Here is a 12,214-nt window from a genome sequence, read left to right on the forward strand (position 1 = left end):
TGTAACTCATTACACTTAAATACATAAATGTGTATTCTCTATGCATTTCTTAATTTATTTTTTTTAAACCGTTGCTTTCTATATCGTTTATACGTATTCGTGTCAGGGTCATTATGTATGTAGTCCAACCCGCTGAATAACCCTTCGCGTTTTGGATCAAAAAATAAACAGACTAATCAACTCCAAAACAAACCTCATCGGTTAAAAGTTCCAGGTTGAAAAGAAGTATTTTAGTTTATGATAAAAATACGCAAGAATAGATTGTGAATATTGAATTAATAAGGGTTTGTATTGGAATTGTTAGGGATAGATTTTTGGGTGCCACTGTAATTTTTGATTTAGAGAAAGTGTCTGGGAGTTGAAGAAATGGATAAAGACGATGTGCCTAAACTTCGTGAAGAAAAACGGCTTGAGGAGTTGTATGATGATCTCAAGCCTAATACATTAATACCTATGGTGTACTCCTCGGAATCCTCTAGTTTAGTTAATAGCATTGAATTAAATGTGAATAATTCAGTCGATACAAGAATAAAACAAATAATATTCAAGGGGAAGACTACTTTAGAACAAATTAAAGTTAATCCTAATAGAACAAGATATAGAAAAAATCGTATTTCATTAGAAAGCTTAACAAGCCCGTTTCCAATAGAAAAGCATAATCATGCACAATGTACCTCTAGTCATAATGTTTCAAATACAAAGGATTACTCGGATAATTTTTCACACTCGTTTGACGAAAATAAAACACCATATAGTACTAAATACGATCCAATAAATATAAAACAACCTGAAGTAAATATTAGAAATGCCTTGGCACATTTGTCTCCGAATTTAGCTTCATTTCAGACTGAATATGATATGGATGAGCATGATTTTTTGTATATGCAATATTTGAATGAGAAATATGCAGATGGAAAGTTCACTGAAGAATTATTTGAATTGTTAATTACAGTTTTGGAAATAGAATGGTTTAATTTGGAAAAAATGATTCCACCAAGAAATTATTCTGCATATGATTCATCGATAAATAATAATAATAATGTTCAATATCATATGTCTCAATCATACCGAAACCATTATGACTTGTACGGTTCAGATGATGGTATTTATCCCAATTCTGAACAAACATGCGCCATATGTGATGGTGCTTATAGTGATAATAATAATGCTATTGTGTTTTGTGATGGTTGCGATATTGCGGTCCATCAAGAATGCTATGGTATTGTATTTATTCCAGAAGGTCAATGGCTATGTAGAAAATGTTTGTTCTCCAAAAATATGAAAGTTAATTGTTTACTATGCCCTAGTCATACAGGTGCATTTAAACAAACAGATGTTGGTAAATGGGCCCATGTCTTGTGTTCCTTATGGATACCAGAGTTGTATTTTGCTAATGTTAATTATATGGAGCCAATTGAAGGTTTAGAATATATTGCTAAATCTCGCTGGAAATTGGTATGTTATATTTGTGAACAGCGAGTAGGAGCCTGTATTCAATGTTCCAATAAAAACTGTTTTCGATCATATCATGTAACATGTGCTAAAAGAGCGGGTCTCTATCTCAAATTTAATGGTGTTAGTATACCAGATATGGCAATTAATCAGTATTCGCACGGTCATGTGCCAAAAACCTTTTGTGATAAGCATTCACCAAATGGTCCTAGCTCTAATGCTTCACTTGGAATAATGAAAGTAAGGAGATATTTGAAATATTTGAAAGAAAAGGAACTAAGGTCTTCAGAAGAAGAAGATTTGGATATTTTACAGAATGAGGATGAAAATTACAGAAAGACTACAAACACTGGCATATCTTTATCGAATATCAATTATCAAACAGATTATGATAATATACGGCAAGGTATAATTTCACCAAATGACAGTTCAGAGATAGATCAATGGAAAACCCATAATGGTACACCGATAGCGCCTAATTACTTTGCAACGCTTTTACAAAAAATTTGTGCCATGTATTCATTACCAAAAGCTCAAAATATATCAGTTGAAATGTGTAAATATTGGTCAATGAAGAGGGAATTTCGAAAAGGTGCTCCATTGGTTCGTAAATATGATTTTTCCACTTATAATACTTTGACTATTGAAGAAATTAAAGACCGAATAAACTTTTCTGATTCTCTTTTAGATGATTTAATGAAATTAAAAAACATAATTAATTTAATTGGACAACGAACTAAAATAGAAGATTCTATTCATGATAATAATGATAATATAACGGCAATAATTGAAAGACCAACGAAATGGTTAATGCGAAAAAACGTATTGGACAAATGGACTTCATCTGCATGCTTTAAAAATATTATAAAGGAAATTAATAGTAAAGCAAACTATTCAATTGAACTTAACAATATTTTTGAGCAATTAATCTCTAAAGAATTTGAAAGTATTGAAGATGTTAAACAGATTGTTTATGAATTTTTCGAAATTCTAAATAAATTAATCCTCAATTTAAATACAATTCCACGTTCATTAATTAATAATATTAATAAATCAAAAGTATTATTTAATGAATTATTCATTGGACTTGAAAATAACAACTGTAAAAAATTTCTTAATCAAGATTTTGAAATCGATAAGGAGAATTATGCTAACATTAAAGAACGTCCTTGGAATGGTAAAATTGTATTAAAAGATGAAGGGTTAAGTGACGTTGAAGAACTTGGATCAAAAGAGATGAGGTTCCTAGGGTATTTAATGAGTAAAACTTCCTCTTCAAGGAAATAAGAGCACAATCCTCTCAAGTATTTGGAAGGGCAGAGTTGAGAATTATTAGCATTTGCATGTCAATTCATATTCATATTCTTACTCATAGATTGACATGTTTACGTACATATATACATTTATAGTCCTTGGTTAAACCATTTTTGAAGCAATCGGAAGATTCGATGTTTCTGCCTCGATTAATAAACACATTTTCTTATTAAATAGTTAAGAAACAAACATATTCTTCCCTTTTTTTAAAAAAACAATTAAAATAAAATAAAAATTGTACCTAGTATCCAATAAAAAGCCAAAAGGTACCAGGAGAAATTGCAAATAATAATATTTAAAAAGAAATGTTTGCTTTTTTTGTCATTTTTTTTTTTCACTATTCAAGTTAGAGAAAAAAATATATACTTAATTAGACAAATATTACAAAAAACTTGAATATTCTAACAAATGCCCTAGATATGATTTGTTGTTCTTGTTTTTTAACATATATAGTTGTTTTTCGTCAGGTTCATAGATAGACTGATCATAAGGGTTATAATGTCTTGTGATTTGTATTCCCCAGACTCATCATATTATTTATTTAAGTCACTCGACTTCTTTAACCGAGATATTTTAGATATCAGTAATACCCAAAACACAATAAAGAAGGTATAAACATATGACTTATTTTGAAGAGTACTTCAAATACTAAACGCGAATCTTATACAAAGGAAACATAATTTGTGTCGTATAGTATTATATATAGTCAATCTACCTATATTAGAAATTTTCCAAAATCTTTTCTAATCTGGCATAGCTTACATTTTTCCCAATTCGTGCATGTTTAATTTATTCCACGGTTTAACTTCTAAATAATTACTGCATATTTCTCTCGGTATTTATATCCTATTTAAGTTATTTGGATATTAAAATATTTTCTAGGTTTCCCAGGACCCAATTTTGGGGGATAGTAACCGATATCAAATGTCTTAATATTTCTCCGGATTATCTCCTATTTTATTTCCCAGATTGTCATTTGTCTTTGTTTACAAAGAATGTGTAATTGGGACATTCTTGGTACATTCCTTTTCCGGGCAAAATAGAGAAAATACTCTAAAAAAACAATCCAGAAATATCTCAGAACAAAGTAACAAAGCAAGCAGGATCTTTAGAAAAATATCAGACAGTCAGAAAGACTCGTAGGGATCCAATATATCGGCCGAAGTATATTTAAGGTTTATAATGATCTGTTTGGTAATCACTATTTAGTTCAAATTATAGCCGATGATTAGAAACATTAAATATGTTATACAGCGTAATTTATTATTTCATCTTGTGGACAAAATTATAGCGCGTAGGAACACAATAGCTGTTTGTCGTAATTGTCCGATAAGAAGTCTATTAACAATTCACTTCAGAAATTTTTTTCAATTTATTCATTTATACAATAAATTATATATATATATATATATATTTACATATTACTGATAAATGTAGGAAATGATGAAAAAAAAACAAAAAAAAAAAAGAAAAAAAAGAATAAAAAAAATAGATGGAACATGCAAAGGTCTTGTTCAATGATGTAGTTATAATAAGATAAAAAAAGAATAAATAGAAAATAAAAGAAAAATAATAATAAAAAGCCAAATACCATATGCTATCGCGGTAGATCTGTAAGAATGTAATGTAAGCGACAGTCGCAAAATAAAAAAAAAAAGGACTGGTAAAAATAATGAGATATATGAAATAAAAAAAATTCAGAATGCAATAAAGAGATTTAGTTGATGTAGAATAGATTACCAGTCATATAAAATAAATAAGTAATGGTATGAATATGATATGCTATAGCAATGCGCTAGAAAGAAATTAAAAAGAAGCCGTAAAAAAATATGTCAAATTTTTTCAAAAAGGATATTGTAGTAAATAAAGTTGTTGTATGTCATTAAAGTTGATGCAAATTGAAGCTTGTTTTTTTTTCTTTTAACAGAAAAAAAAGAAAAACCTTTGTAAAGTAAAGAACTGAAGAGTGAAAAAAAAAAGTCTATCAGATTGCTAGAGACCTTTCTTTAATCTAGAAGTAACTTAAGAGCCACGACTAATTCAAATTCAACTTGGAAATGCAAATAGGTATTGTTAATGTACAAAAGTACTTCTAGTGACAATACGTAATAAGCTAAACAGTATGAAAGTGTATAATTATGTTTATAGGTCCGGATCTTGGTGTTCCTTTTGTTCTTCAGTAATGGAAGGACAGTTATTTGTTGTTAGTTTTTTTTGTTTTTTTTGTTATTTGGATATATTTTGCTTGTTTTTATTGCATTGGAATGTGTTCTAAAAAAATTATCATATGAAGAATTGTATATGAAAAGTAAGTAAAGTAATAAAGTAAACTCACAAAGCTTTGAATTTCGTAAGAGAACTAAATATAAAGTTTATCATTAAAAAATAGGAAATAGAAAGAATTTATTGTTTTTTTTTGTCATTAATAAGGTTTTCGTTGTAATATATGTATGTCTGAAAGAGAACTACTGTATGTCTTTAAATTTTAGTTTGAATGTTTATCATAATAATCGACCTACTTTAAATTGGTATGGCTGGCAATATAGCAAAAATAATAATAAAAAGATAAAATATGGGATTTGATAAAAAGAATTGAAAATAAGTATGAAAAATATAAAAAAATGGAAATGCAAATCGATTACTTTTGATTTTTCAAAGCCTCCACTTCGTTCTTTAGTCTTGTGACTTCCATTTCATATAATCTTTCATTATTCTGCAAATATAGGATATAATCAACTGCTTTCTCTAAAATCATACTTTTATTTAGCCTGGTGGCATTATTTGGATTTTGATATAATGGGTTGTTATTGTTCATGTTTTTATTGCCCATATCATTCACTTCAAATGCAGTTTGTTCACTAGCAACCCAAGGTATGATTTGCTGCAATTTAGCAATCTTAGTATTAATATTAATTCTATAACGTTTTTCTATTTTATTATGAGCCTCCTTTTGATGAGGAGTTAATCTTTTTCTAGTTGTTCTTCTCTTTTTTTGATTTATTTGTGGAACAGAAGTAGTTTCAGAAGGAGAGGTTTCCGTTAAAGATACATTATTGGTAATACTATCAATATTAGCATCTAAGTTATCATCATTAAGTGATCTAGTTAAAGTTTCATTGTTGGTAGTACTACTGACACTATCAGACAATACATCAAAACTAGAAAATAAATCAGTAAATTCCGTTTTAATATTAATATTCGATTGTAGATTAGCATCAATAGTATTATTTTCTTCCTTTTTAATCATTGGTAAATTAGAAGGAGAGTTATCATAGGAAGAAGGAGCACTAAACATTCTATCATTAGAAGCATCATTGTTTTCATCATCATTCTCCATTAATGCGTTGATATTATTACTATTGTCAACCATAGCACTACTGGCAAAAAATGAAGTATTCGAATTCAATAAGACATTATGAGATGCATTAGTAGCCATAAATAATTGATCACTTAAAGGCGAAGCAATGGATGAACTCGAGGCAGAGGTACAGTTATTGTCATCTACTGGATTAAACCATTCTGGAATGTTGTTAGCAGAATCATTTTTTCCCTGCTGGTTATTAGCAGTAGTCTTGTTGTTATTGTAACTTGTCAAGTTTTGACTTGGAACAATGCCTCTTGATACCGGAATACCTTGTTGCGTGTTGTTCAGCAGATCTTGCTGCATCCAAATATCTAAGGTGGCATTAGCACCACCATTGATAGCTGATGCATCCATCATGTTGGTATTATTTGTATTAGCAGTATTGCTGTAGTTGGAAGTAGTGGAAACGGATGGAGCTAAGATTGGGTTCATTTTATAAGGTAATAGTAGCTGAACGTGGTAAAGGTTTGTCTGTGGTATATTATGTTCAAACTTTGATCACCTATAACAGTAAGGAACAAAGGAAAGATAAGTAAAAAGATCTCAAGACGGAGTTTCTTCTTATACTTCGTGAGAACACAGAAAAGAATCGCCAATAAGAAGAAGAAAAGAAAATAGTGGCATCGACTAATAAATAAGATAAGAACAAGGACCCAAATAAAAATAAATTAATTAATGTATATTGAAAAGCAGTATTGAAGAATGGTGGAAAAACATGTAACTCCAATGGACATCCCAAAGTCGTGGTCAATCCAGCGCCAATATATACCATTGCCCATTCATCCATCGATCTGGGCAGGGCAAGATCCGGGTCGTTTGTTTGCGTTCCTTCGGCTCAGTTCCGTTTCTAATGCTCTCTGAGGCTCAGATAACGGAAGCTGTTTGACGCTCTGGGATAGGTGGATCGATCAATCGAGAGAGGTCATTGCAAGCTAGCAGCTAGTGGAGCCTGGAAGTTTCTGGTTGTTGATTCCTATTCTCGAGTTCAAAAGAGACTGAAAATTTTTCGGAATCGCCGCGACCCAAACGGGAAGGCAGACAAAAGTGTGCAGCGGCCACAGTGAGCCCAACTGGAACTGTTTTCAGATGAAATTTCATATTAGCCATGAGGCATGTTTTGGAAAAGGTTCGAGGTTGGTGGTGTTACCTGAAACAGCAGTTACCGCTAGTTGAGTTTCGAGTTTTGTTGTTGATGCTGTTGGATCTTGCAATTAGGCTTCGGGCTTGTTGAAAGTTCTATATTTGGCAAGGTCCGTGAGGGACAACGTGTGTGGTATAGTGCGGTACTGTCTGTGAACAGTATTTGTATTTCGAGCCTGCTTGTTACCTCACTGGTCGGCCTCTCATGTTAGGGCTTTTAGATGTGAGGTCCGATAGGTAGTGTGTGGGTGTGATCGACCCAGCGGGAGTCGTTATGCGTGTGAAGGTGATATAGTATATTGATTAGGACAAGTCCTATTAGCACATGTATAAATCGATGACGGTATTGATCCGGTATCTGGTTGGGGCATAGGGACGGCGATATGCAGAAAAGGGGTGCGCTTAAGCTAGTCGAATGTAAATAAATATTGATGCAGCGCTATACACACGCAGACAAACGTAAAGGGACACATTACTAAAATGTGATCCGAAGTATAATTTAAATAAGCTTATTATCATTTCTATTATTAATGTATGCGTATGTTAGTATGACTACAAATTAGTCAATCTGATACTTTGCCTCATGTATTTCTTGTATAGGTAGCTTTGAATTCTGATGAGCCAAATGGGTGATAGTTTTGAAACGTGCCACTAGGGGCTAACAAATAAACAATCCATAACAATCCCTCCAACAAACAAGAAACGAGAGCTCCAACAATATCAGATATTAGCCCCAAATAGGCTCTATCAGTAAACTAAACAATCCGCCTTCTCAAATTAGCTTAGTACACGGGATCCAGGAAATGAAAGGAGCTATACGTCATTGCCTGTATTACTTCACATTGACAAATACTTCCTCACCACCATTTCATATAGTATCATCTCGTAATTTTTCTTGGTGTAGTTTTAATTTCCTGAAAAATTTATGCATTGAAATGTTGACGTCTACGCATTTTGAATTAGTCTTTTTTTTAGGCTTTTCCCCTTTTCTGTCATTTTAATTCCTCATTTGTAATTCATTGTTCAAATTTAGTAATCTGATCTGAGCCTGAACTAAATTAAACCTATCAGATCTTTAAACATCGTTAGTTGTACGATATATAATACATAATCAGCATTGTATCTTGGTACCTGAGCCTCTACTAATTAATTACAATTATAGGAATTAGGTGCACGGCTTTTCGTGTTTCCTTTATGAATTATCTGTAACGTTTGCTCATCTTTATTTTTATAGTTGTAGAATTATTTTACTTTTTCTAGAAATTTTCCTTAATAGGTGATATCTGTTACTCTCTTTTCTTTTTATTTAAAATAGCTTTTTTTGTTTTTGTCTCTTCTTTCTATTTTTCCCATTTCTTTTTTTATTAATTGCTTTCTTGAAGATTCTATATTTGCCTTTATTAATTTCTTTTGTTCTAATTTGTTAATATCTCACTATTTTGAAATCAAAGTACGATATATCTTACTAGATTTTGTAAATAGCCTATATTACCATAGTGCTTTAGAAAATTAGATACACTCAATATATCCCTTTTAGGTTTGCCTCGCGTTTGTTAATTAAATCTAATATCTCAAATCTTGTTTCATTTTGGAAATTTTAAGGAGTTCTTAGGCTCTCAATATTTGCTTAAAAAGTAACTCTTTTTAGGGATTTTCACGTTTTAGAAGCTCCAAAATTTAAAAAGCAGAAGAATTTTGAAGAGGGGTAAAGGCAAATCTTTCTTATTGCATGTCCAGAACAGTTTTCTAGGGTGATTCTTAATTAAACATTCAACTTGATATTAGAACCTCCTTGTTAGTGAAGCTTTGCTTGGTATGGTGAAAAATTAATGTAAAGCGTAATTTTTATTAAATAAAACCTTAGAGGATTGTGCTAATATGGATACCAATCGATAATATTAGCTGTATTGATGATGTTTATCTATCTAATTTACTATTAATTAAAATCAATATTATTGTTATTACTCTTAGCTGTTAACTAGAAGCCACATTTTGATAATTAATCTTACCACTATTATAATAAAATATAATAAGGGTGTCTAAGTTATTGTTATGATTGGTAGATGCGTTTTAAACGTTCATCTAAATTAATATGATATAATAGCTTCTTTACCTTAACTACCTTACCTATTCTTGTCTTGAATGATTTTTATTTTCGGTAAGAGCTGAATACTATGCAACAGAGGAAAGTACATTTGTAGAGATCTTCATGGTAATTAAGAGGGTTGCAGTTATGGGATCATACCTAGAATAAAGATAACCGGATATATACAATTCTACAGAAAGAAACATTAAGATTAATGACATTTATTTTTTAGTTTAATAAACAAAACCTCTCTTAATTAACTAGCTATGTCTTTCTCGACATGATTTTTTTTTGCTAATACTTGTGACAAAATATACAGTTGCATTGGCACAGGGTCGTTATTGAAAATTAATCTGGCAAGAGAAAATAATAAATTTAATCACGTTTTATCGTTTCTGTTTAGTTTATTACTCTTCCTATTTTCTCAATATATTTCAATTTTGTTGATAATAACTCGCAAAATGTATATATATTCAGGAATAAATGTTATTAGAACGTAAATATAAGAAATATTTTAAATCTTAATTTTCACCTCTTATTTTCTTTTTGTCATAGACTTTTTGCAATACATATTGATGCTTGGATATCCATAGGTGTTCTAAACCTTCTTTGGCACTTAATCTCAATTCTACATTAATTTTCAACAACTTACTGACAAAATCTTTAGCATTCTTGGATACATTTTTCCATTGAAGTACTTCGAAATTTAATTTGCCTAACCTTGTATTTTCTATTATTGAATTTTCAGAGCCGTCTCCATAAAAAGGTGAAATACCACTTAAAATTATATGTGTAATTACCCCTAATGACCATAGGTCACATTTTTGGTTGTACCCAACTTTTTGTTCCAATGTTGCAGCTCTATTAAACTTATGGTAATTTTGTCTGTTTGTTTTAAATCCAACTTCGGGTGCACAATATTCTGGTGTTCCAACAACAGTAGACATTCTGTTAGTCTCTTTGAACTTGTTTAATTTTTTGTTTTCTGTGAGGTCAGGGATATTCCTGGCAATCCCAAAATCCGCCAATACAATTTTAGTGTAAGGTTCTGGAGAACAAAGTAAAATATTATCTAATTTCAAATCGCGATGTACAATATTTTTCCCATGTAAATAATCTAGGGCATTTAATATTTGATAGACTATAAATAAGGATTCAGGCTCTGGTAAAGATGATAATTGATTTCCTTTTGCTAAATATGAAAATAAATCCCCCCCTGATATCAAATCTTGAAAGATATAAAGATTATCTCTAATGTCGCAGAATGTATAGTAAATTTTTATAATATTTGGGTGATTTAAACCAAATAAAATTTTAGCCTCTTTATCCAATTTTTGAGGTTTTAACTTGATTATTTTTACTGCATAATTTATTGGGCACATATCTTCATCATTTTCATTGATATCATTAATCTGAATTTTATTATTATTTTCTAAGTGATGATATTTTTCATTATCATTCTTATAAGCTACAATTACATGGCCAAAAGTACCACTCCCGATTATATTTGAGGAAATTGTCCATTTACTAACATGTTGTTGGAAATTCAAAGCTTCGAAGACATTTATATCCGGTAGTGGTTGAACAGAGTTGAAAGTTAATTTCTTGTCACAACTTTTCATAGTGATAATATCCCCATCTTTGAGAACGTAGGATTCATCCTTTACCAATCTCAACCCATTTAAAAATGTCCCATTTAGAGAAGAATCTTTTATATAGCATATAGGTATACTACTTTCATCAAAAAGAATCCCCCAAAAAACACAATGAAGCGACGATACGGCAGAGCTTTCAAAAACAATATCGCATTTTTTGCCATCTCTACCAAGTTGTAATATTTTATGCCTCTGAATTTCATACTTTACCAAACTATGCTCCTTACTTGATATTTCAACCAAGCTACTCATATATTGGTTTTGAGATTGAGAGAAATTCACCTCCCTAAGAACCTCTACAGAGCTTACATTCAAATATCCTAATTGTGTTCTCATTGAGTTAGTGCACATTTGTTTTTTGAAAAAAATATTCAAGATAGATGTTTCTTTCTTCAACATTTATGTATTGTAAAGATATGCAAATCCTTTAACCGCCGAACTTCACTCGTAAACTCTTAGGGTTTTTTCCAGAAATCTCGAAAATTCAATCATTCTTCGGCCAGATTTCGAACTCCGGAACTGAAAGAAATCCCCTTAAAATTTACAAGTGGAATTATTTCCATAAACTGAAAAATCCTCAAATTGGACAAAGAACGTAGAGCCGAGACACTATTTACTTTTTCCGCATTGTGTAGAGGACAATTGTATTGTAAAATATGGAAATGTATTTATTTCGGTTCATAACTCACAAGGCTTGTAGGCCATTAATGGATTAAGGAAAAATGTCTATCAAATTATTTAACAATTAAGAGTTGTAAATATTGACCGTTTATTTTATTCGATTTTCTTAGGATCTTTTGCCAATGGTGGATATACCAAGTATACAAGAGGTTTTTCATGAAAAATACCTCAACTAAGTTTATAGCCGAAAACAAACAAATAACAATGCAGTTGTTGTGACTGAGATTAAACGGAATTTGATCGAGTAAATTTATTATCCTTCAGTACTTTAAAAAGAAAAAGGATAGGAAAATACCTCAGCCTCACCTTGAATTACTTCAAGGTCTTTCAACAGATTGTCTAATGCTTGTTTTTTTTGCATCGGCTCTAATCTTTTATGAATCCCGGACAAATAAAATAAAAGTAACATTGAAGATTAGAGCTATTTTAGAGCAATATTTGGATATCTGTCATTAAGAAAATACAATGAATTTTATAAATCTGTCTATAATATTATATGAAGCAGTTTATTGCATATATAGA

General features: G+C 30.8%; 3 protein-coding genes across 3 annotated transcripts; 1 reads left to right on the forward strand and 2 right to left on the reverse strand.

Annotated features, from left to right (window-relative positions):
- Positions 1 to 366: 366 nt before the first annotated feature.
- Positions 367 to 2,739, forward strand: NTO1 (Nto1p; the record flags this gene model as incomplete). Its single annotated transcript, XM_004181166.1, has 1 exon — positions 367 to 2,739. The coding sequence occupies one exon, from the start codon at positions 367 to 369 to the stop codon at positions 2,737 to 2,739; it is 2,373 nt and encodes a 790-aa protein (XP_004181214.1).
- A 2,665-nt stretch (positions 2,740 to 5,404) lies between these two features.
- Positions 5,405 to 6,562, reverse strand: TYE7 (Tye7p; the record flags this gene model as incomplete). Its single annotated transcript, XM_004181167.1, has 1 exon — positions 5,405 to 6,562. The coding sequence occupies one exon, from the start codon at positions 6,560 to 6,562 to the stop codon at positions 5,405 to 5,407; it is 1,158 nt and encodes a 385-aa protein (XP_004181215.1).
- A 3,315-nt stretch (positions 6,563 to 9,877) lies between these two features.
- On the reverse strand, positions 9,878 to 11,410 carry MEK1 (serine/threonine protein kinase MEK1; the record flags this gene model as incomplete). Its single annotated transcript, XM_004181168.1, has 1 exon — positions 9,878 to 11,410. The coding sequence occupies one exon, from the start codon at positions 11,408 to 11,410 to the stop codon at positions 9,878 to 9,880; it is 1,533 nt and encodes a 510-aa protein (XP_004181216.1).
- Positions 11,411 to 12,214: the final 804 nt, after the last annotated feature.

The sequence above is a fragment of the Henningerozyma blattae genome, chromosome 6, assembly GCF_000315915.1.
Source record: "Henningerozyma blattae CBS 6284 chromosome 6, complete genome".
Classification (NCBI taxonomy): Eukaryota; Fungi; Ascomycota; class Saccharomycetes; order Saccharomycetales; family Saccharomycetaceae; genus Henningerozyma; species Henningerozyma blattae.